Source organism: Sceloporus undulatus, chromosome 1, assembly GCF_019175285.1.
Source record: "Sceloporus undulatus isolate JIND9_A2432 ecotype Alabama chromosome 1, SceUnd_v1.1, whole genome shotgun sequence".
Taxonomy (NCBI): domain Eukaryota; kingdom Metazoa; phylum Chordata; class Lepidosauria; order Squamata; family Phrynosomatidae; genus Sceloporus; species Sceloporus undulatus.
Window position 1 is genome coordinate 354,204,860 of NC_056522.1, and position 26,943 is coordinate 354,231,802.

Genomic DNA, 26,943 nt, shown 5'->3' on the forward strand with positions numbered 1-26,943 from the left:
CAATGAGCTTCAGGGGAGAAGAGTGATTTAAATCCAGATCAAAAGGACCCCAAGTCTTATACTATCAGCTACACTAACCCAGCTCTCTTGACAGGTTATTCTTGCACCAGTATATGAAAGTAAAATATTGAACAAGTATTTTATTTGTTTAAAGGGATTTTTACACCAGAGCAGCATTTGCGATTTTTGGAATTCTATAAGAAGCTTTGCACACTGGGATTAGAGCAGGAAAATGGGCACAATGACAACCAGGTACAGCTCCAAACCCTAGAACAGGAAAAGAAGTACATATCAGTGAGGAAGAACTGTGCTTACAATTTACCAGTGAGTGAACTATTTTATTTAATTTTACATTTATAATTTGTGTAGAGTCTTGTAAAACTACTCCTGGCTTTTAAAGAGTTGGAACATCCCCCTCCCCTGAACATACTGTTTCATGAATGAGAAAGAGACCCATAAGATTATTTTATGATGGCAGTAGCAGGGAGTGGGCTTCGAAAGAGAACCCTGGGCTGCAACTTGCCTGTTCACATTGTGACCTTTATTGCACGTCCCAGATGACCAGGTAAATGGTAAATTACATTTCTCCCTACTATTTTGCAAGAACAAGTAGAAAGAGAGACTTCTTAAAACCAGATCACACAGGTTGTCAATCAAGGAAGCCACTACTACAGTGGCTCTTAGGAGCTCTTAGCACCACAGAATTGCTTCCATATGTTGTGATAGCAACTGTTGTATAGTTTTCACTTGTACCACAAAACTAGACTACCTTGGTTAGGGTAACTGTATGATGGAAGAATTCCTTTACTAATACTTCTCCATAAACATATTGGTATGGCAAGATTGAATACCAAAGAAGGGTCCCAAAGGACCACATCAAGGGTCCCAGCCAAATACCTCTGGAAAACTCATAGGCAGGTGATGTGGACAATAACCTTCTCACATTGTTGCTACTCTTCAACTTGTTTTTGGTGGCACACTGCCTCTTGGCACAGAGGTGTTAGATACATAGAATCAAAGAGTTGAAAGAGACCAGAAGGGCCATCCAGTCCAACCCGCTGCCATGCAGGAAAACACAGTCAAAGCACTCTTGACAGATGGCCATCCAGCCTCTGTTTAAAAACCTCCAAAGAAGGAGACTCCACCACTCTCTGAGGCAGCATACTCCACTGCTGAACAATCCTTACTGTTAGGAAGTTCTTCCTAATATTTAGGTGGAATCTCTTTTAGTGTAGTTTGAATCCATTGCTCCATGTTCTAATCTCTCGAGCAGCAGGAAACAAGCTTGTGCCATCCTCAATATGACATCCCTTCAAATATTTAAACATGACTATCATGTCACCCATCCTGACCTATTCTTTATTAATTTGTCTAATCTTTTTCTAAAATCTTGAAGTAGTGCCTGTTGTGGATGAGCTCTTGTAAGTTAATTATTTATTGTGTATAATTTTTTTTGGCCATTCCTGAATGTACTGACAATCACTTTTATCAGATGAATGAGCTTTAGTATTTTCAGAGGGAGAAGGACTGTTTTCCATCCACCTTCTTTAATATACATGATTTCACTCAGTTAGCTTTCGCTAATCCACTGATTAATTTAGGCCCATTCCGCACTGGGGACGTACAAAATGGCAGCGCCCGTTCTACATGGGCGCCCCCATCTTGACGTCGCGGACGCCTAGCGTCTGCACATGGCACGGCGCTAATGATGTCACGAGTGCGTCATTGGCGCCTCACGGCATCATTAGCATGCCGCAACAAGAAGCACCATTTTGGGGCTTCTTTTTTGTGACGCGGAGGATCTGCGCATTTTGCCCGCTGGGGCTCCTCCACGCCTCAAATGACGGTGCCGGCAGACCGCCGATTTCAGGCAGTCTGTAACGCGCCTTAGTCTTAGCAGTTAAGTAGTAGGAGATTCAGAGCAGAGCCCTGGTGGCGCAGTGGTTAAATGCCTGTACTGCAGCCATTCACTCAAAACCACAAGGTTGCGAGTTCAAGACCAGCAAAAGGGCCCAAGTTCGCTCAGGCTTGCATCCTTCCGAGGTCGCTAAAATGAGTACCCAGACTGTTGGGGGCAAATTAGCTTACTTGCTGTTCACCGCTATGATCTTTGGAATAGCGGTATATAAATAAAACAAATTATTAATTATTATTAAATGGAAGTACTTCTTCATACTGAAAAGAGTCAAACTCTGAATTTCACTTCCAAAAGATGTAGATATGGTTCCCAATTTAGGGGCAAAACAGACTGCTCAAAAAGGGTCGATTGGGGGTGCCGTGACAACCACGGACCAGTGCTGCTATTTTTTCCTGCTCCTTTTCAAGCCGGCTTTTCTGAGTTGTGGTGTCATCATAGCAGCTTCAGGCCATGTTTGGGGTATGCATCGTCTAAATGCCATGCCCCCACTTTTGGCCTTTCTGTTTCGAGACTTAGATGACTTTAACAGGGGATTGTACAAAGTCATGGAGGATGGGGCTATCAATGACTACTAGTCAGGATTATATATAGCCTCCAGTATCAAAGGCAATATACTTCATTTGTTGTGGAAAACAAGATCAAGGGTGCACTTTCATGCACATCCTGCTGGGTGGGTGTTCTAGATTGATTGGCCATTGTGTGAACAGAATGTTGGATCAGATAGGCCTTTTGGCCTGATCCAGCTTGTTTCTTCCTATATTCTTATTTTATAAATTTCTGTCTTAGGTGCTTTACAGACTGCCCAAAAGGGCGGTCTGCTGGCAACTGTGCTTGCTGCACGAGGGAACCACAGCAGACAAACTGTGCGGTTCCCCAGTGCGGGTTCTTCTTGAGGCGCCGTTGTGACTCGCAAGGTGCCAATGGCTCCCTTGCGGCGTCACAAGGTGCCAAGACGTGTGTACGCTAGGCGTCCGTCACGTCAAAATGGCAGCGCCCATCTGTATAGGGCATCGCCATTTTGACACCCTCCCTACATGCGAGGAGCAAGGCGCGTCAGGAAGCGCCGCCCCTCGCGCGTAATGACAGCGCCCAATAGGGCTCGTCCGGAATGTGCCTATGAAATGTTCTTTTTCACATCCAGCTCAATGGCACTTGTTTTCATAAGATTTCTAAACAAAGGTTAGTTAGCCTTTTTAAAACTCTAGTTGCAGTGTTAAATATACACTTGTGTATTTAAAACCTGAACGTGTTACTCTTCACTAAATACTGCATCAATTTCTATTTGTAGGCCATGATGGTTTTTGTGGATCCAAAAAACTTCAATTTAGAATTGTATTCTACATTCTTCTGTCTTTGCCATGACCCTGAAGTACCAGTCAGACACACTATGGCTATTGGCTTCTATGAAGTAAGTTGAGGAATGACATGCACCACTGGACAAACATTTATTTCAGTTTATCATCACTGTGATTTCCCCCCCTCAGCTTTCTGGATTTTTCTCATGTAGCTAATGTGCTTGTGGCAAACATTATATGCATTGCACTATGAAAAGGTCTTCATAGATTAAAAAAAACCAGTTGTGTTTCATATAAATGAATGAAAAATTGTCTGCCAGGATTTTTTTTTTTAAAAAATGCAGATCTTTGGTGCCTTCTCTTAAAATGGCTACTCTGGTATACCAGCCATCCTTTATAATAATACTCTACATATTTGTTTTACACAAAGTATTTTAAATGGACTGCATTGTACAGATGATTACACATTCCTTTTGCCTGTTTGATAGTAATTATAGTCTTTAAAGAAATTGTTTCATCAAGTAACATTTTATTATTGTTCTCACACCATAACCAGTCAACCATTTTATCTTTTAAGATTCTAACCCCCATTTTAAATTCAGTTGCTACAAGACAAGCACCAAAGGTGCTTGGTGATATCTTATCCACAGGGTCTCCATGGATTGGAGTTAACAAGAGGGCAATTAACAACAAATAAGAAATATATATATATATATATATATATATATATATATATATATATAGTTTTATATATATATATATATATATATATAGAGAGAGAGAGAGAGAGAGAGAGAGAGTTAGTTAAATGCAGGACTAATAAAATGAAGCAAAATTTAACAATCAATATTCTCTGGAACACCTTCATGTGCTGTATAAATAAAAGGAAAAACAATAACAAAATTGTTTTTCTTTGAGAATTATAAATAAATAATCTTCCTAGAACCTTGGTGGCGAACCTATGGAACACATAAGAGATGGCATGCAAAGCCATTTTTCAGGGCATGCGAAGGGCAGAAAGAGGAAGAACGGGTGTGTTCCTGTTTCTTCTCTTCCTGGCTGTCCCAGGCTTTCAGCTGTCTCCAGAGAGGTAGCTGAAAGCCCAGGAGGGTGTTGGGGGAGGAGGAGGAACAGGCATGTGCCTGCTCCTCCTTCCCAGGCCTTCAGCTACCTCTGGAGAGGCAGCTGAAGGCCTGGGAGGTTGTGAGGGGAAGAAGTCCTGCCCCAGAAGTCCCGCCCCCCCCGAAGTCCTGCCCCCAGCACTAGGTAACACCCAGTGTCAGAAAGCATTTTAGTTTGGGCACTTGGCCCCTAAAAAGTTTGCTATCACTATCCTAGAACATTAGTCTAAGGCTGGAGCATGTGTCACAAATCTGTGATTACACCTTTAAGGTGCATATTTATCCTAAGGGATGAGCTGTAGCTCAGTGCCAGAATGCATGTTTTATATACAGAAGATCCAAAGTTCAGTCTTTACCAGCTCCAGTAAAACTGTCATATAGCAGGTAATGAGAACCCCATTAGTAAAGATCCTGATAGGTTGATGCCACTCTGACTAGACATTACTGGGCTAGATGGACCAATGTTCGAATTCAGTATGAGACAGCTTTCTACCTCCTGTAGTAGCAGATGTATTATCTTGCTCACTAGATGTAGATTTTAAATGTTAGAGTGTTTAAAAAATAACACATTTAGTATCTCTACTATGGGATTTCAACATGCTCTAGGCTGTTCCCCCATGCTAATTAATATAAAAAAATGAAACTGCTGGGAGAGATTTGAAGTGTGTATTCTGGGGATGTATCATCATCTTTCCTGCTCTCCTGCCATAGGAATTACCTTGGCCACCATGATATTCATCATGGTGGCCAAGGTAATTCCAGTTCCAAACTTAAGCATGAGTTCCTAGTGTAGGCCTGAGATAAATATTGGTTACCAACATCACCTTATAGATCTAGGATTGAGCAGCCACCACCAAGTTCAATACTTTGGCCCAAAAAGGAAGATGTGTGATTATTCAAGGTCTCTTTTCAAGGCTGTCATGGCCATTTCCTGTCTTAGCAAAACATTAATTACCTCCCACACCTTGCTGGTCAGTATTAGAAATGGTTCTTACTGTGGAAATCTCAAACAACAGAATCATACATAATATATCTGGCCATCAGATATATGTATTAACCTGGAAGAAATTACACATCAGAGGAATATTAAACTGTCTGAAAGATTTTTTAGAGAATATTTGCAGTATTAAAAAACTAGCAAACTGCCATCTCAGTACTCAAGAGCACAATTCCAAGATGCAGAACTTATGAAGTATGCTTTTTTGATGCTTCTAGTAACATGATGCTGTATTGAAAGCTGTGAGGAAACAGCATGCCCTCTGTGGCCTTGAAGAATGCTTGTTGGTATTAGAGAGCTGGTGTACACATTTGTTTCCTGATGGGCATTCAGGCTTTGTTGAAAAATAAACATGACCACATTAAAAGGACTAATGACCATGTTTTGTTGTTGCTTTATTTTTCAGGTTGCTAAGCTTTTAAATACCGATGTGTATTTAATACATAAAGAACTGGTAGCCCTATTACAAGATGAGTCACTAGAGGTAATAACATATTTGTTGATTACGTTAAGATCATTTACAATTATCCTAAATGACACTATAGGAAGACATAGTAAGAAATGCTTGATGAGATGAATCATTTCTGTTTGTTTTATTGTGCAGTCATAATGGTAGGTGTTCAGTATAATTTATCTTTAAGTGATGATTGAAATCTTTTACTTAAGCACAACCCCAAGAGAGGCTGAAAATGTGCTGCTAAGTGTACTAGCATATATTAGACAAAAAATGGCTAGAAGAGCCCCACTCATAAAGTAGTGTCTAGCAGTGGCATAGCAGTTAAGACGCCAGGTCTGATAACTGCAAGATCAGCAGTTCAGGACCCAAGCACTGCATGGCAAAGCGAGCTCCCATCACTAGTCCCAGCTTCTGCCCACCTAGCAGTTCGAAAGTGTATATTATTATTATTATTATTATTATTATTATTATTATTATTATTATTATTATTATCCTTTATTTATAAAGCTCTGTAAATTTATATAAGTGCAATTAGATAAATAGATACCCCTTCAGTGGGAAAGTAACAGTGTTCCATACACTTTGCTGTTTAATCATGCTGACCACATGACCACGGAGTCATCTTTGACAATGCTGGCTCCCTCAGCTTAATAATGGAGATGAGCACTGCCCCCTACAGTTGGCCACGTCTTGGTAATCACATCAAAAGGGAAATCTTTACCTTTTTAGTGGCCTGATATCAAACTAGTTGGGTTGATCTTGGTTCAGTGTCCATCAGTCCATCAGGCTTTATTGATGACCCGGGAATTGATACAAATTAAGAAAAGATTGCAAATGATTTTACAGCAGGCTACAGTACCAAAAGGAAACTAACTATTCGACAGTGGAACACATTCCCTCAGAGTGTAGTGGAGTCTCCCTCCTTGGATGTCTTTAAGCAGAGGCTTGATGGCCATCTGTCGGGGATGCTTTTACTGAGAGTTCCTGCATGGCAGGGGGTTGGACTGGATGGCCCTTGTGGTCTCTTCCAACTCTATGATTCTATGAATCTATGATTTTATTTGGAGTGCTGTAGTCAGTTTTGTCACAAAACATGATGGTAAATCAAAAGCTTTGGTCTGATATTGTAGGAAGAAAGTTATGCAAGGAATGATCTGAGCATGTTTAGAAAAGTTTATTATGAGGACATGCTGATGGTTTCTCAGTATTCATGTAACCGAAAAAAGAGGAATCATTTAAGTATAAAGGTGGAGTAGTATTATGCCCCCTCTTAGTTCTTTTCTGCTGAATGTTTCACAAATATGGTTTAAAATAAGATAATGAAGACTGGGATAATGAATAGACCCAGAGTATTATAGCGGTCTGAGCATTGGATTATGACTCTGGACACCAGAGTTTGAATCCCCTCTCAGCCATAGAGTCACACACTCTTTGCTCCAGAGGAAAGTAAAGGCAAACTCCTTCTGAGCAAATCTTGCCAAGAAAAAAATCATTATAGGTTTGCCTTAGGGTCACTATAAGTCAGAAATGACGTGAAGGGACATAATAGCAACAGTGAAGATTTATGTTGAATGTTACCCCTCCCCCCCCAACACAAAACCATGTACCTATGAGTGCAGTCACTGAATGGAATAAGTCCTTTGGAATGGTTATTTTATGAATGATTTCCCCTAAGATTGGAATTGATGATGAGACATTCTGCAAAAAGGTTTGATGAGGCAGTTTGCTACTTGGAACTGCTGGCTTTTACTGCAGGGCAAGTTAAGACAGAGTTAAGGCAATTTCTGCTTTTACTCATAAAACTAGGAGGCAAGCAGTGCCTCAGCACCTGTCAAAGAAACAACAATGCTAACAGAAAAATGCATGCATATTCAGGTAATGGTGGGAATCTCTTGCCCACTGCTTGATGGCGGTGACTGGTAGTTCTGACTCTTGATCTGCTTGACTTGCCATCACTAATTCTGTCTTTCAGCAAGATTTAGATCACCATACCTTCCTAATTCTTAATTCTGTAACCAGAAGTAAGTAACAGGGATCAATAATGTTACATATTTGTAACACAAGGATGCAATGGATATTGGAAATGTGAGTGATACTTCTTTTCTTTAACTAGGTGTTAGATGCATTAATAGGTCACCTTCCCGAAATCCTTGAATTGTTGTCCACCGGAGGGGAAGGTGGAGGATCAGACAGTAAGGTAAATTGCCTAAATTGAAAAGATGCATGTTTGCTACTTTCAACCCAAATGGAGAGGCATTTGAGACATTCAATGGGAAAACAGAAGTGGGGTTGTGAGGAATGTGAAACTGTAATTTCTGCCCATATACACTTTCACCCCTAAATGTGATATAGTGAATTTTTTTAATTGTGTGTATGTGTCTGTGTATACTTGTCCCTCCCAATTCACAGACTTGAGGTATGCGATTTTGGTCCTTTGCAGACGGCAAACAGGGAGGGACAGCATGGGTGGTGTGCCTGCTGCCCGTGTGGGAACGCACACCCGTTATAACCAATGGGGCTTGTCTATCTGCAAAATTTCCGATTCGTGGGGGGTGGGGGCGGAGTCATCTTTGACAGAATCAGGAGAGACAAGGATATTATAATGATAATAAGTATCTTACCTTTTTAGTTTCAGAGCAAAATTAGTCTTTTAGCTTGGATAGTAATCAGGCCAGTATGTGCTTTGGGGAAAATAAAGGATGGAATAGACATCTATGCTTCTTGTTGTAACCTGGATAATGATGGTGGTTCATCTGCAGTGCCTTCATGTCTGAAAGATACTTGCTGGATGTGGTAATGGTAAACTATTAACTATCATTATGCCATCCAGGAAGAAATACAGATATCACTTGTCAGAGCAAGACCTGAGTGAATAAAGAGGAGGGTGTGCATCTTTCTAGGTTTGTTTATTAGGGACACAATCAATTACAGTTCGAAAGGGAGGGCATCCTTAGTCTATCAATATGCTGACTCTTTGCTTAGGTTTTGCCAATTTTAGGTACCTTTAACTGCTAATGGGAACCAAGAGAGGACTGAGATTCTGTTAGTGTTGTGTTCTGTCTAGTCTCATTGCACAAGTTAAGGTAGTCTTGAGGTCGTGTTGAGAAACCCAAGCCTGAAGATACTCAGAGTTCTGCATCTGCACCACTGACAACTTGTCTAGAATGGTGAATTTGAAGGCTTTCATAGCCAGCATCCATAGTTTTCTGTGGGTTTTTCAGGCTGTGTGGCCACTTTCTGGAAAAATGTATTCCTGATGTTACACCTGCAACTGTGGCTGGCATCTTCAGAGGGTGGTGGTATGGAAGTGTGAGGAGTATATACACCTGGTCAGTTTCAACAGAAAAGAAGAAATGCTGAAAGTAAACAAGGTTTGGCTACCAGTCTTGAAAAACACCAAAATCAAGACTCAAGACAAGCAAATGAATACTACCCAGACTCAAGAGGTTTCCCCGCAGATAATGGATTACCAATTAAATACACAAACCCTCTTCGCATATCCCCCACACAACACACCTCCAGTCTGTGCTATTCAACACAATGCCACACACAAACTCCACCATTAATATATAAAATCACTTCCTTCCAAACAAAGATCCCACAGGTATATATACTCCTCACACTTCCATACCACCACCCTCTGAAGATGCCAGCCATAGGCAATAAATTCTTCCAGAATGTGGCCACACAATCCAAAAAACCCAAAGAAAACTATATCTAGAATGACTTTGAATTTCATTGCTGTTTTAAGGACTATGACCTTTCCTTATATACTTGTCTATAAGTCTAAAAAATTCTGCCCAAAAATTGATCCCAAAATCCCAGATCGACTTAGTTACAGGTCAGTATGATAATGTGATAGCAGCTTTTTCAGATTTCCCCATGCTGTGGAAGACAGTTTCTTTTTCTCTTGCACCAAGCAGAAAGAGTCCTGAGAGATTAATTGTTTTTAAATAAACAAACAGAGACCCTCTCCCACCAGCAATGGCTGGCTGAAACCAATGTTGAAACAAGAGCCTCAATTAGAGTCTCTCTTGCTGTACACACATACATACACTGAAGGAGCCTCCAAGTTTTACCCTCGACTTCTCCATGGGTCATGGCAAAATCCATAATTTTGGCCCCCAAACCTGCCTTCAACTTTTACATAAGGTCGACTTATAGTTGAGTATATATGGTATCTCAAATAATAATTCATATTGCCCATTGCACCACTCACTCTCTACATCTGGTGATATAGGTAGAATTGAAATAAGTATGGAAGTCAGCAGTGACTTCATTGTAGTGGGCATATCATTATCTGGTAAAATTGGTGCTTTGGACTAACTAGTTTTCCCATGAACAAAGGGCTCTGTGACTCCTTTCCACAGGCTGATGCATCCAAAGGGCTTTCTAAAGGGAGGGCTTTTGCTGCTGTCATAGCTGTCAGTTCTGTTGATGTCCTGATCTCTGTCTGGAATGGCTTGGGCCATAGTTAGGATTTTTCCTTAATGTCTTTAACCATATCAGTTTCTTGGTATTCTGGGGAGATGATGGGAATAAAATATTTAGGTTGATGGTTAGACTATAAAATATTAAAGACTCTCTTTGAATCTGACTATACAGCGAAAAGTACCCAATTTAGGGCTTAGTTTAATGAAGATTGAAATGAAGGAATCTGACTTCTTCAGCACCATCACAGCCTCACAATGTCAGCTGATAGAGCTGTATTGAATGGTGGAAAGTCTTATTTGCCCAGGGAATCAGATGACGGGACCATCAAAAGCCTTCTGTGAGCAGTTTGGTTTGCAATTGGCAGATAATACTGCACATTTTCACAGAGCACTATAGCTTGTGCTGTCAGAGATGGATGCAGTTTGCTCACCATTTCTAGTCATCTTTTAAGGGAAGTACAATGTAAGGATGTCGATAAGCTGCTTTGGATGTTTGAGGCCTACCCCATGTCTTCTGAACTTCATGGTTATTATGCCAGAATGAGTTTGAAAATGTAATATCAATGACCACATAAGAACTCCCTCCTGCTTTATTTTTTGGGGGAGAAGGTGCTGGTGAAGGTGGACTTTCAGTTGGCTATTTAGATCTCTTTCAAACTGGTTTGGGGATTGAAATAGTCTCAGTGATGTATGCCAGAGAGTGGTTGGTAGGAATGCAACTCTGTGAGTTCTACTAGATCTCGTAATGCTTTTGATATCATGAATGATTCTGATGCCTCATGGCCCTATAGTCCAGACCTTCAAACTTATTATTCCAGACTGTCTTTCTCTAATCAGTGTTTTTTATGCTGATAGTTTGCTGAGACTCTTAAATCATTTTACTTTATATTCTGGAAGCATTCATGGTACAGCTCATGGCTCTAAGCTTCTGTCTTATAATTTTTGTATCATGGTGATTAATAAATCTTACTGTATTTTATTTTAGCTGTGTATACCACCTTGTGAGGGCTGTACCCTAGAAGGTAATCTTAAAATAACTTTCTTAACTAGTATATAATTAGCATTTCTTTCTCTTTTTTCTTCAGTTGTTAAATTTTCCAGAGTTGATTCCAGCACTAACAAGAGCAGAACAGAGGGCAGCAACCTCTTTAAAATGGAGGACTCATGAGAAGTTACTACAGAAATATGCCTGCTTGCCTCACGTCATCTCAAGTGATCAAATTTATTATCGCTTTTTGCACAGAATGCTGACAATCATTATGACAAATGTGAGTTCCTTGTGACACCCCCCCCCCCCCCCCGTTTTTTATTTATTTCTTAGGTACCATGAGTTGTTGTGCAATCTCTGCCTTCTTCTGTATTTGATTATTGCTAGACTACTCACCACTGAAATAGCAAGCCTATGTCTGGGCTGACTGTTTTCATCTGCAAAATTCTTATGATTTAATGATCTTCTGTACCAGGTAAAAGTAAATCCCCGCACAGAGGATTCTGGCTTCTACTGATCCTCCTCTTGATTTATGCCCCACAATTTCCCCAAAACTAGTACTCAGCTAGTACTAGTCAGTAGTTTTCTTGGAACAAGCAATATTTGTGTACAGGAACATTAAAGTATGTGTGCTGTTATCTGTGATTCAAAGTGTTACTGCTCAAAGATTTTATTATTTCAGTTACTTGTATCTGAACTGGTATTGGAACCAGTGGACAAAGGCCAATTATTATTATTATTATTATTATTATTATTAACCTTTATTTATATAGCACTGTAAATTTACCATTAAATTATGTTTAATGGTTCTTGGTTAGTATAATGGTTCTTATCAAGTTATGATGGGATCCAAGTTAAATTAGGCCAAGATCCTATATGTAAAAATTATTTCTGCAGTCATCCATTATGCAAGTAGTTTGCACTCTTTCTACACATGGTTTTCCAAGCCACTCCTGCCATAATTCTTTGACTCTGATGATTGCTTGAAGCCAGACATTCCAGACATATGTGGTATGGCCAGATGCTGTCTCCTCTTCTTTCTTCTTTTCCTCCAAGCTACTTGTTATTTTTTTTTAAAAAAATCTCTTTTCCAGCTGTCTTCTCTTCCTCCTTCCAGATAACTACACTGTTGGTGGTATACAATCTTGACCATAGCCCACTTCTTCAGGGGTGTCTATTTTGTTTCAGTTCTGGTAACAGTTAAAAGATAAGGGAGTGCACATTGAAATGTAATGTAGGCAAGATAGCTGTACTGTGGTTTGAGATTTTGGGGTTAGCTATTTCAAGCAGTGGTATAGAACTGAGCTTGGATAGGGTTGTTTTCTTCTTCATTAATCAGGTCTGCAGTCTGCTTGCTTCTGTATGGTAGTAGTAGCCAAGCATGCTTTTTTTTAAAAAAAATTAGATTTGTTCACCAGCTTTGGCCCTATCTAGAACAGCCAGGTCTACGCTTAAGTTATCCACACACTTGTCATCCAAGCTAAATCACTGTAATACTGATATGAGGTTATATCTAAAAACAATTTAGAATCTTCCATGAGTGCTAAAGGCAACTACCACTGATGTGAAGATACTGTTACAATTTTATGTAAATTTCAGTATATATACTTTGGAGCTCAATAATAACTGGTGCTATTAAGGGAGTGACCAGGCAGGCCCAGCTCCATCAGGGCTAGCCTGAAGGAAGAGACTCCTCCCTCCATAACTACCATCTTTCAGCCTGCAAGGGAGTTGACCAGGCAGGCTCAGCTCCATCAGGGCTAGCCTGAAGGAAGAGATTCCTCCCTCCATAACTGCCATCCTCTGGCCTGCAAGGGAGTGACCAGGCAGGCCCAGTTCCATCAGGGCTAGCCTAAAGGTAGAGACTCTTCCCTCCATAACTGCCATCTTTTGGCCTGCGAGGGAGTTGACCAGGCAGGACCAGCTCCATCAGGGCTAGCCTGAAGGAAGAGACTCCTCCCTCCATAACTGTCATCCTCTGGCCTGCAAGGGAATGACCAGGCAGGCCCAGCTCCAACAGGGCTAGCCTGAAGAAAGAGACTCCTATCTCCATAACTGCCATCTTCTGGCCTGTGAGGGAGTGACCAGGCAGGCCCAGCTCCATCAGGGCTAGCCTGAAGGAGAAGAGCCCTCCCTCCAGGCCATCTGCCTTGGTCCAGGCCTCAGAAGAAGAGAAGAACCACTAGACTTCATCCCCTTTCCCACCACCATTCCCTTCTCCTTTTGTGTCGTGTCTTTTAGATTGTAAGCCTGAGGGCAGGGAATCATCCAATTAAAAATAATAATTGTAAGCCGCTCTGATAGCCATTAGGGCTGAAGGACGGGGTATAAATATCATAAATAATAATAAATAATAATTAAATTCTCTATGGGATTGTTCAGACTGGCAATTTGGGCTGGCTTGGGGGGAGAGTCGGGGCGTAGCGTTTCTACGACGCACACCCCTGCCCTATCCCCAGGGTGATGTGATGCTACACGCCGTACTGTGTGGCATCACGGCGTTCCTCCGGCACTGCGTACATACAACATAACCCCAAAGGAGCACTACCAAGCTGTGGCAATGCGGCTATTGCGCTATTTGCAGGGCACAAAAAGAGCTGCTTTTTGCAGCTCCTTTTTGTGCCCTGAAAAGGCCAGATTGGGGCCGCGGCATGCGGTTGCTGCGGCCCCGATCTGGCTGAAACGGGCTGTCTGTACAGCCCCTAAATCAGTTTTCTTGATCTTTTTGTGGGTCAAGGACCTCTTTGAAAATATGATGAAAGAACTTTTCCCCCCTCTCTAGAAAAATATAGAACTCTCCGTAGAAACCAAAATGACTAAATACACACAGAATTTTGCACATAATCTGTTTTATTTAATTGGAAATTCATTTCCTTCACATAGGCAATCTGGAATGAAGAAATTAAAATAAACACTTGAAAGATTAAATTTTGTTATTAACAACCCTGCTGAGGTTTGCAAACTCAGGGTGTGCTATCTTTGATTGCGTCTTTCCACATGTAATGCAACAGGCCTCATTTCCTACTGTGTTCTACCTTATGAAGCATTATTGTCTTTTCTCATGTTTCTCATTAGACCTAAATCTATTCTATCATTGAAATAGTATATAATAAGTTTTGAAAAATAAAAGTTTAGAAGAACTTCAGTTCTTTCAAGAAATGTGAAAGGTACTGTAAGTTCTAATAATGTCTTGAAACACACACACACCTATGTTTTAAGCTTCTGAAATATTAACAACTCTATTCTCAATCTGCTCATTTAAAATTGAGACATGTGTGCGTTTAATGTCCATGATGGATAGGTTTAGGATCATGACATCAAAGGCATATGTTTTATTGTGTTAATTTCTGCAGAGAATGAAAATTGGAAACACAGGGTTTGCATTACTGCACAGTTTGCCTCTTTCACTTCAGTGAGTGGGGAAGATCAGCCTTTGCTCATAAATACCACTGCTTTTATCTCTCCACTTCCTGACTGATTCATTAATGTGCAAAATTAAAACTCCCACCAACCTAGCCCCCCCCCCCCCCGATTCTCTTTCCATAGGAAAAATGTCATATTTTGAGAACTTAAGCATATGTCTTATGAGTAAAATAAGAGAAATGAAGCAAATTGTAGAAAGAAATAGATAAGCTGTGAGTAACTTTGAGAATTTACCTGCTGTCCCATGCTTGTGCTTCACATTTTAAAGATTATTCTTCTGATTTACTTGTGAAGTGAGAGTCAGTGGGACAGATTCCATACAAAGTCATATTTTAATCTTTCTGAAGTTGGGCTATCAATGCTGTGCTCACTGTCTTTTTCTACACTGTCAGCTAATATCTGCAATTCATTTTTTCCATTTAACAACATGTAACATTGAATACCTGTAGACGGTGTTATAAAATTAAATTTATTATTTTCCTTTTCCATGAAGAATGTCTTACCCGTCCAAAAAGCAGCTGCTCGAACTCTGTGTGTCTACTTACGTTATAATCGCAAGCAAGAACAGAGACATGAAGTTATCCAGAAACTGATTGAACGTGAGTCCTGATTTTCTCTGTGTTCTAATGACAACAATGGAATTTTAACGAAATAGAGGGGAATTGTAGGGTACCAGGCTTTTCATGCTAGCAAAGCACCGTGTAGCTATACCATCTACTCTGAACTAGTAATCTGTATAGCTGAACAAGCAGAAGATATTTACGGAACCAAATGTGCACTAGTGAGGGAGAAAATATTACACTGCCCCAATGCTATAGAATTATCAGCAAAGTGACTGCTATGTAGGAAATTTACAATAGATCTATCCAGCACTGAGATGCAGTATTTTAGGCAAAAATTCTCTGTTACATAATTATGGTAGCTTTCAAGAACTGTTTTTGTTGTTGTTGTTAATTGCTCTCTAGTCGAACTTGACTCATGGCAACCCTGTGTGTGAGACATCTCACACATATCTCCCAAATCCCATATCCCCCACTGCTCTGCTCAGATCATGACTTCCCTGATTGAGGGGCTCGACTGATTGCCTCAAAAGGGTGGGTTGGAGCCGCCCATTTTTGCTCCCGAGGGACTCCACAGCAGCCAAACCATGCAGCGTCCCTCCACACCAAAAAGAACCCAGAAAAAACAGGTGCTTTTAGGTGCGCATGGCTGACGCAACGAAGAAAGCTGATAGCAAGAAAATCAACTCACTTGAAATGTGGTGCTGGAGAAGAGTTCTGCAGATACTGTGGATTGGTAAAAAGACAAATAAATGGGTCCTAGAGCAAATCATGGCTGAACTCTCCCTAGAAACCAAAATGACTAAATTGAGACTGTCCTACTTTGGACATACCATAAGACATGACTCACTAGAAAAGACCATTATGCTTGGTAAGATAGAAGTCAGTAGGAAAAGTGGTGGATAGACTCAGTCATATAAATCACAGCCCTGAGTTTGCAATGACAGGGTGACTTGGAGGTCTCCCATTCATAGAGTTGCTGTAAGTCAATGTTGACTCTATGGCAAACAGCAACAAGCTCTTCAGAGTCACGGCATGTGCACTTGGGGTCTAAAGTGGTCCTGTAATGTTGTATCACTGTCTTTCACAAAAACAAAAAAATAGTTTATTCTCATACATGTAAGTATGTCACTTGCATACTTACCTCAGTATCTGCAGACTTGTCATCCACAGATCTGAGCACCTGCGGTGGCAAGCCCGTGTTGTCCCCAATGGTGGCATGTGCACACAGCTGCGCTGCCATTGGAGACGAATGCACTGAAGTCCTCCCCTCCCCTCCCCTCCCAGGCTTGCCTTCAGGGGTGGTTTGGAAGTGGCTTGGGTCAGCTGGTGGCTTTGGTCTCAGAGCCTGGAGATTTCATAATAAGTGTTGGGCCGGGGGGAGACCCAAGCTCCAGCTCTCTTTGGCCAACGGGGCTCCAGCCTCTGCCTCCAAACTGTCCCAAAGCCAAGTCCAGGACAGAAGCCTTGGAGGGGGAGAGAGGAAGGAAGATAGGCAAAGGTATACTTTTGCAGCCCCTGTCATCTAATATTAAATTGTGTATATTTCTCGTTCCTGTAATCTAATCGTGAACAATGTATAGTTTCATACTGAAATTATTGAAAAGGAATTAGTCTTTTCAGCTCCTGCCACCTAGAACTCTAACAGTCGAAATATATATGAGCAACATGCATTAGATTAGACCAGTCCCTGAGCACAGCACCTTCATGGACTTGTCATCTGGCAGTAAACAGAAATGGTCAAATTATATCTTTGTTCTTTAAGCCATCTAATACATGAGCTAAAAAAATACATACATCTTGGTAGCTCCTGTTGTTTGTTAGTAAAACCATCCAAAAATTTATAAATAGCTCTGTCGTCCAATAGTCAAACCATTGGTACCCTTTCATAACTCTTGGCAACTAAGAGTTAACTTTTTAAAATACGTAGCCACTATGGATTCTTTTTTCTTTGACAATCATTTTACCTCTTAGTTATGTCTGCTTCTCAGTCTTCCTTCTCAAGCTTACACAATTCTCTCTCTCAGTTTAACAGCTGAAGTAGAATCGCTTTATCTGTACTATTGCTGTTGTGCTTATTTTCTTACTTTGTGTTGCCATCTTCATTGTGTACAATTTGTTGGGTGCATTCTTTCCCTGTATAAGTACAGAGGGAAAACAGTTTGATTTGTCCTGCTTCCTTTCCAGTCACCAATATAATACACAGTACACTCTGTACCAAACAGTACACTCAGACTAAGTATGGCACTACCATAAGACTAGACAAAGCTGAATGCGGGAAGAATAGTTGTACAGCATTGGCTACAACATTTAAGCACCCACTGTGGAGTTCTGGAAGCAAAGATCTGCCTTGTATGTTCTGGCCCAATCAGGGTAGAAGAATGCTGCAGCTGAACATCCTTCTTCTCCCCTGAAAGGATATAGTTCTAAACAGAGGCCTGTTACAGACTGCCAAAATAAAGCTGCTTCGGGTCTCTTTGGTGGTATGCTATTTAAATGATGCATGGGTCCTAAGAGTCTGGAAGTCGCGCCAAAGCCACGCTCCATTCCTAAGCACTGGAGTGCAGCTTTGGTGCAGCTTCCGGATTCTTAGGGTGCATGCATAATTTAAACAGCATACCTCCAAAGAGACCCGAAGCAGCTTTATTTTGGCAGTCTGTAACAGGCCAGAGTAATAGTGATGTGTCCTCACTGCTTGAATGGCTTCTTTTCTTTTAAAAAAGACTGAGTGTTGTTTTATTTTGTTTTATTGATAAAATAAAAATAATTAAAACATCACAAAATCTACAGCACAAAAGTAGTAACCTCATCTCTGTGGTTCCAAGCTAAGATAGATATTAATCCATAAATTGTGGAAGTTGAATTTGTCTTTGTGAGTGTACTGTAGTTTACACAGCTTTCTCACACTCAAGGACATAGGTAGAAAGATAGATGACAAAGAAATTAACTTTTTATTGTGCAGCTCTATAATAAAGCAGACAGTCTTTCACAATTTATTCCCCTTGTGTAGTTCATGTGTAGTAAAACCTTTTCATCTGCTGTTCCCAGACTGTGGAATGACCTGTCGGAAGAGATATGACAGCTGAAGGCATTTAAAACAACATTAAAGACACTTATCTTCCGGCAGGCCTACCCAGTTTTAAAACATGACTTTTTAATTTGTTTTATGTGTTTTCTTTTTAATTATGTTTTTATTTTAATATACTGTACCCCTCCTTGAGGAAAGGAGAGGGAAAGAAATAAAATATATTATTATTATTATTATTATTATTATTATTATTATTATTATTACCTGTGGTCCAAGGTACAAACTGGGGAGGGAGGGTTATCCCATGTCAGGATTATGTACCACCTGCTTGGACTTGGTTATTGATGAAAAAAATACTCCCTTTGGCATGGCTCCAGGCAAAATAATTGAACCTTTACAGTTGATTATGCTCACATGCCTGGCTGTGGACTGAAGTATGCTTAGAAGACTCATGCTTAAAATGTAGCGATCAGGTTTGTTAACATAATAAGCTTGTTGCTTATTTCTGTAACAGAGATGATTTTCAAAGAGGGAGAAGAATTGCTTGTTCTTTTATGTCCATCCTCATTTAGCTTTTATTTGTTTATTTAGCATATTTATACTTTGCCTTCAATCATAAGTCACTCCAGCATGTGTTCTTCCTGTGAGGGGTGTCATTAGAGGGGTGCAGGGTGCACCAGGTGACACTCTAAGAGGGGTGACACCACTGCTCCCCAAACATCTTTTGGCAAAACAGTCTGTGATGTTTGCCTGTGTCCCTTTAAAATGCTGTAGAGATGGTATGAGTGGGGTGAAGTTCAGGGAGAGGAGACCGAAGAGGCCTCAGTGCGACATATGAAGTGTTTTTGCTTCCTGCCTTCCCTACTATATCCTCAACAAAGAAACAGAACTTAAGTAAAAGTAATAATAAACATTTAATTAATTTCATGCTTCATCAATTGGCCACAAAGGTTTCCATTGTGGGATTCTGTAGCCACTTCTCCATCAGTGCTGGACACCTTGTTTATGACCATCGTGACCAAATGGTACCACTGATCTCCAACTGTTGGATATCGTTAGCACCATCTGGTAGCCACAGATGAAAATCAGATGGTCCTTTCAAGTTTCACCACAGGTCTCTGCTCACAACTGTAAACAGCTAGTTCAGGCACTGGTACTGCTGAGTATGCAGAAATCATCAGGAGACATGGAGCGCAGTGATATCAGTACGCTGATGGAATCCAAATCTATTTCTCTATGTTTCTGACTGCTGCAGTTACTAAGGATGCCACCTCTCCTTTGGATGCCTGTCTTGGGGTGGTAATGAGCTGGATGAGGGAAAACAAACTCAAGTTGAATCCAGAGAAAATGGAGGTATTAGCGATAGGTACCTCAGGTCTAGGGACGGAAATTTGCCAACCAGTCCTGGACGGGGTCACACTTCCCCTAAAGGATGAAGTTCACAGTTTGGGAGTACTCCTGGAGCCATCTCTACATCTACATTTGTAGATGCGATGGCCAGGAGTGCTTGGTACCAACTTCGCTTGATATGCCAGCTGCATCCCTACCTGGACCAAAAGGACCTTGAAGCAGTGGTACATGCACTGGTAATCTCTCATCTAGATTTCTATAATGCGCTCTACTTGGGGCTACTCTTGTACCAAGTTTGGAAGCTTCAATTGGTTCAAAATACGGCAGCCAGATTGTTCATCAATACATCTACGTTTGACCATATAGCACCAGTGTTAAAATCTCTTCACTGGCTGCCAATTAGCTTCCGGGCACAGTAAAAGGTGTTGGTTATTACCTTTAAAGCCTTACATGGCTTGGGCCCGAGTTACTTGAGGAAACACCTCTCCCTACATAATCCTCCCCGCACACTCAGAACATCTGGGAATAATCTATTGGAACATTATAACACGAGATTAATATTGACTTCCTATAGAGAATTCACAACCGCAGCCGCCACATTTTGGAATAGTCTACCGGAAGAGATCCATCTTATTACCACCATGGATGCCTTCAAGAAGGCACTTAAGACGGATCTCTTCTGCCGGGCATATCCGCCTGATTCTATATAAAATCATAACTAATGCTCCACTCTCGATGATGTTTATAGGATTATAGTTGCTTGTATTTTAAGGAACTAATAGGAATGTTTAATTCAGTGTTAGTATTTTATAGTTCATATTTGTATTGTATTGTATTGTATTTTTAAATGATGTAATCCCGCTTCGATCCTTGGGAGAAGTGGGAAATATAAATAATAATAATAATGCAGGGTCATATGTTCTGCTGGCCTTTTCTCTCATATTCCTTTAACCCCCAAAGAGAAAAGAAAACTCCAGTAATACAACATGTACTTTTCTCTGTTACAAAAGTGGCTAGCTAGGTAGGGTGCCAGCTAAAAATCAAAACCACATCCCACTCCAGTAGTGTGAAACAAGAATATTGCCCCCCCCTTTTTTTTTTTAGACTAAGGGATTGGGAGCCTTGCCACTTGTCAGTTAATTTGGATTCTGTCTGGAGCTCCATTGCCACCTTCTGACCATCTGAGTGCCCAGTTGATGATGGTTAAAACCAAACAGGCAGAGTTAACATCAACATTCCACTTACTCATTCTTAAATCGTGGAATTTTAGTATATTTATATGAAGAATGAATAGGTTCCTTAGAGAGACCTGTTAGATGACTTCGCTTTGATCTAATTACAGTCTGTCCTACACATACACAGGGGATCCATTCTGCCCCCCCCCCCCAGTGTATGGGGAAAATACCATATACTCAAGCCCCATAGAAAATAATGGGGTGTGTGTTCGTGGTGGCGTGGGTACGCACCCCATTACTTCTGCCTGGACTTGCCTGCCGTGTAAGCTCAAAGCCGCGGAAGGCAAGCCCACGTATGAGGAGGGCTGATTGTACATAGCATGTAAGGTATCGTACAATCATTATGTTACATCATGTGCCCATTAGGATAGTATACTTACATGAGGGCTGAATCTTTATCTTTCTTAATTTCTTGAACAATCTTTTTAATACTGTAGTTAATAGGAAATATTGCTTTCTTAAACAGTATAACTGTCTGTCTGTCTGTTGCCAGGTTCTTTCAAATTTTATGAAGGCTTTTGTATGTATAGTATTCTGTCTCTTCTATCATATCCATAACCATCTATAACCATCTATCCAACAAAGACTACAGTCTCATCTATTGAGGCATTATGCATCTTTAAACCTGCATCTGCAAACACATAAGCATTCAAGGAATTAAAATTCTTGATCAGTGCTATATATTAGCAACATCTAAACGTGCTAATACTAAACACATTTTACACTCACAATGGGACATATGGCTACTCTATCATTAGTCTAGATACTTGTTTTACCAGTACCATCTTTTTCTTACCACAAAAAATCTGTCTTTAATGGCATGACTGGGCAGTTTACCAGATATCAGGAGCAGCACAACTGTCACAGCATTCTTAATCTATTCAGACTGACAAAGGTGGGATACAGACCTCCATTTTGTAGCATGGCAGCGGCAGAAGTAGGGTTAGGGAGTGCGCACCATTCACACGCTCCCTAACCCTAATACGTACTAGGCTAACCCTAGTACATACTGGGAGCGAAAAATGGCGGCGCCCTGTCTACATGGGCACCACCATTTTGACGTGACGGACGCCTAGTGTTTGCACATCCCACCGCGCTTGTGACAAGCGCACTGCAAGAAGAACCTGCTTTTTGCGGGTTCTTTTTCTGCGACGGAGCTGCACTGTTTGGCCGCTGCAGCTCCCTCACGGAGCAAACCAGGGCAGCAGGAGACCACCCTTTTTGGGCGGTCTGTATCCCGCCAAAGACAGCCTAATCTGTTCTATTTTGACTTCTTTCATTCACTCCCTATCCTCACCCAGGCTGTCAGTTGTCCAGTCAAGACAGATACACTGCAAATTAAATTAAACTACAAATTAAATTACATTGGTGATTATGCATTTCTTTTAAATATGTGTTTTCCAGAACTGGGCCAAGGAAAAAGCTACTGGAACAGATTGCGTTTTTTAGATACCTGTGAATTCATCATAGAACTCTTTTCCAAATCATTTTTCTGTGAATACTTCTTTCTCCCAGTGCTTGAACTTACACATGATCCAGTAGCAAATGTGAGGTAATGTATAAGCTGTGCAAAAATGATATGAGTGGTTGCTCAAATGGTTGACGTTATGTAATGCAGGCTGTTTAGAAGCATTTTCCGTGTTTTTAAAATGTGCATAACTGGCATTATCATCCCTATATATTGACATGCTAGACCATATATGCATAAACACATATACAGCTGTACATGTGTGGGTGTGGATGTTTTTGTATAACTAATTCCAAAGTTTCGTCTTTTTGTCAAACCCTAGCGTAACTATGAAGTTTACAAAGATGAACAGACTTAATCCTTTGGATACTTCCAAGTTGATATCTCCAGTGTTACCCTTTCAAATTAGGAGTAGATTTATCCCTAGCTCAGTAGGTTCCTAAGTAGATACCTGCATTTTTTTCTAATATAAGAGAATGGCTGTGATGTATTTCTTTGTAGAAAAGTAAAGTGCTGCATTTAGAAACACAGTTAATGACAAGCCTAGAGAGCCACTGTGGGAACAGAATCCAGGATAAAGTGAACCTTTGGTCTGATAAAACAAGACTCTTCTTGTGTTCTTAGGCGGGGTACAGACTGCCCAAAAAGGGTAGTCTGCCAGTGCCTTGTTTTGCCACGTGAGGAAGCTGCAGTAGACAAACCACGTGGCTTCCTCGCACTGCAAAAAGAACCTGCAAAAAGTGGGTTCTTTCTGTGGTGCCCTTGTGATGCCGCAGTGTGCCAATGGCACACTCGCGACGTGTGGACACTAAGCATCAGTTGCGTCAAAATGGTGGCGCCCGTGTGTACAGGGCGCCGCCATTTTGACGCCCTTGTCATGTGCTGGGGTGAGGCACGTATGGGCGGTGTGCCCTTGGCCAACGCCTACACATGACGAGGGCGCCCTATAGGCCCGTCTGTCCAGGGCCTTTTTCAGTTTTTAACCATCACTGTCTACAGCCTAGTGTTAGCATTTCTTTTTCTAATGCACTAAATACAGCATACTGAAGAGCTGATGTGGTTTGATGCAGAGAAATAACTTGATTCTCAGAGAAGCTGGCTGTTCTGAATACAGTAGGACCTCAGTATCCACAGGGATCTGTTCCAGACACCGCTGCCACCCCACAGATACTGAAAACTGCAGGACCTCAAGTCCCGTTGTCCCTAGTGGTGATTTGTGCTTATGACTGTGCCAACATTAAGGACAACAGGTAAGCCCTTGTTGTCCTGAAGTCCTGTTGTCCCTAATGGCGGTGTGGCCACGTGCACACTGCTTAACTCCTTGGATGGAAAGCCCGCAGGTATCGAGCCTCTACTTTACAGCTCTTTTGAAATCAGCTTCTAATATTTGTGTGATTTTATGTAAATTCAGTGTTGACTTTCTAGCAAATAACTATTTAACAGTAAAGAAATTAAAACATAGTTGGAACATATACAAAACAGAATGCCTCATTTGATTGGAGTTGGTTTGAAGAGGTGGAAGTATTCACCCTTAGGTGGACAAATACTGTGTCACCCTGAAATATTCAGAAAGGTATTGAATACCTTGCCTATTTTAACAAACATTAATCTTCCTATTGGTAGCTTGTCTGTTTCTTTATCACTTTCTACTGTACACCAAATGGTCATTAAACAGCTGCCCAGATGTATTGGGTTCATATTCAGTCTCAGGACAGTGTGGCTCTCCAGCAGCATACATCATTTATTACCAAACATTTCTTTATTGTACAATATCTGTCATACTGTGGGAAAATACAGAAATGACATGGTCTTAGCCTTTGAGGCTCTAATGTACAGTTCAGTGAGACAGGACAATACCCTAGGGAATAAAGGACTTTTAAAGTAGCAGCTAGAAAGGAGTTTAGAAAGGATTTTACCTGGAAAGTAGATACAAACAGGAAAGGTATATTTGAAGTGAAAATTTATTTAAAGAGAAGTACACTTGCTTCGTAGTATAGGTGTGTAGACATCTATACTATGAAGTGTTAATGGTGAATTTGCTTGAAAAACATCAATAATGTTTTTATACACAAAAAATGCTGATATAGTGTTGCTGTTCTAAATGAGTTGCCTGTTATTTTCACTGTTTTCATATAATTTTACTTTCTCTCCCATAGAATGAAGCTTTGTTATTTGTTGCCCAAAGTGAAGTCTACCCTCAAGGTTCCTACAGATAAACATTTACTGCAGCAGCTAGAGCTGTGTGTAAGAAAGCTGTTATGTGAGGAGAAAGACAAAGATGTCCTGAGCATTGTAAAAAAAGTATGTCAGGTTTCTTCTGTCATTTATCCACTTTTTTTTTTCATTTCATTAGTACTAATGATAATGTAAGTTATAGGTTTCCGGAATCCTGTTCTTGATCTTTGGGAAAGTGAATAAATTGAAATGTAGTTTTTTGTGGATTTTTCAGGCTATGAGGCTGTGTTCTAGAAGAGTTTATTCCTGACATTTTGCCAGCAGCTGTGGCTGGCATCTTCAGAAACTGCTGGCAGGAAGAGAGTGGGATATATATATTGTTGGTTGAGAGGAAGTGATTTACATGTTAATTTGTTTATTGTTCTGTTGTTGGATGGCAAGGTGTAATTAATGATCCTTTGTCTGCTAGGAATACATCTCACCCAGGGTGGTTTTCATTTGCATTTGCTGGGTCTTGATTTTGGCGTTTTTCAGGACTGTTGAAGTTGTCCAGGTGCTTATGGATTTCATTGGCTTCCCTGTGCATTCTGACCTTATAGTGTTTCCATGAATTGTAAATTTGAGCAACTGGTATTGCGCTATGGCCGGAAGTCGGCTTCATGAAGCTCTGGTGGCGTGTGGCATGTAAATGCTGAGCTGCTGGAGTGTCATGAAGCTGTCCCCGTGTGATTGGCTGGATGGCTTCCAGGTGGCTTCCAGGCAGCTTGGGAGCGTGTGCCGTTTAAACACAGTGTTCCCAAGTAAATTTATGGTAGCTTAACTTGCTGGTCTGTTCCCGCCCCAAATTTAGTTTGAATTAAAATAAAACACAGTTCTTCAAGTTCAGACATAACAGGAAATGGTGATTTGTTTTAAGAGTTGAAGCAAATGCCTGTCCTCCCATGAGTGAAGATGTTGGAGATGCAAAAGCCAAAGTCTCATTGTGACTTATTCATTTGGGAAACATTTTTTTTTCTAATTATGCCTGAATCAGCCCATTGTGTCTTAACTCATGACAAAGGAATGGAAATGAATGTTTTAAATTTTGTTTTGTTTGGAAAGCAAGGAAAAGGTAAACCACATTTTGTAATAGTGGACTGACTTGGTGTTAATAAAGTGCCTCCATAGTGACTGGGTAAGAATATGAAATGTGTGTCAGTGGAGAATGTTGCAGTTACAGCCAACTCAATCCAGGCTGCTCAAAATGTTTTTTCTGACCAAATTTTATTACAGCGGACCCTTGTTATACGCTGGGGTTTGGTTCCAAGATCCCCTGTGGATAACAAAATCCGTGTATGCTCAAGTCCCATTAAATATAATTAAATAACAAAATGGTGTCCCTTATAAAAAATGGGAAATCAAGGTTTGATATTTGAAATTTATACTTTTTTGAACATTTTCAAACCGTGTATGCTTGAATCTGTGTGTAAAAAATCCATGTATAAGAAGGGCCGACTACGTTTCAGCACACAAGAATTAGAAACACTCATCAAACTAAAATAATAATAATAAATAATAAAATATTTATTTATATCCCGCCTTTCCGCAGATCAAGGCGGCTTACAGTATAAAATGCAACAGTACAATAAAACCAACAAGGAAATTACAGTTAAAAATCACACAGGGCACAGATTAAAAAATTACAATGTTCCAGCTCAAGCTTGAGATAACAAAACAACAATAACCGGGGGGGGTGGAAGGGAGGCAGCATCGGGGACAGTTAGGGGAAAGCCTGTTGGAATAAAAAGGTTTTTAACCCCTTTTTAAATTGGTCAAGGGAGGTGGCCGAGCGGAGCTCGCCGGGAAGCGAGTTCCAGAGCTGAGGAGCCGAGGTGGAAAAGGCCCTCTGCGTTGTTATAACATATTTCGCATCTGGAACTCTCAGTAATTGCTTCCCGGCAGATCTGAGTGTGCAGGGCGGATTGTATGGAGAGAGGCGGTCCTCCAAGTACCCTGGGCCCAAGCCATTTAGGGCTTTATAGGTAATAACCAACACCTTGTATTGGGCTCGGAAGCGAATAGGCAGCCAATGTAGATCTTTTAATACTGGTGTTATATGGCTGGCCCTGGAAGATCCAGTAACCAGTCTTGCTGCCATGTTCTGAACCAATTGTAGCTTCCGAGTGTGGTACAAGGGTTGCCCCATGTAGAGCGTCTTCACTGTGTTTCTAATTGTTGTGTGCTGAAACCCATTCCAAACACTACACAAGATCCCTTTACTTCAGTGTGCTTTATGATAATCTGAATTGGGTTTTATAATGTGGAGCAGTCTAAATAATCTTTAAATCTGTCAAATGAAAGACTACATCATCATCCATTGGCCATTCATTACACCAAAGATCTTACTTAGAATTTGGTCTGCATGGTGGAAAATAAAATATATTTCACTTATTTGTTTGAGTATGATTTAGGTTTACTTACTGGAAAAGACATTTTTATTATGGTACCACAGTCCA

At 40.7% G+C, this 26,943-nt stretch overlaps 1 protein-coding gene across 1 annotated transcript in view; it reads left to right on the forward strand.

Annotated features, from left to right (window-relative positions):
• Positions 1–26,943, forward strand: part of PPP4R4 (protein phosphatase 4 regulatory subunit 4) — a 158,858-nt gene that overhangs the window by 109,904 nt on the left and 22,011 nt on the right. Inside the window, 8 exon segments of the mRNA XM_042454785.1 lie at positions 155–324; positions 3,207–3,326; positions 5,738–5,815; positions 7,902–7,985; positions 11,307–11,489; positions 15,126–15,231; positions 22,210–22,357; positions 24,430–24,574. Of these exon segments, the coding sequence (XP_042310719.1) occupies positions 155–324; positions 3,207–3,326; positions 5,738–5,815; positions 7,902–7,985; positions 11,307–11,489; positions 15,126–15,231; positions 22,210–22,357; positions 24,430–24,574 (1,034 nt within the window).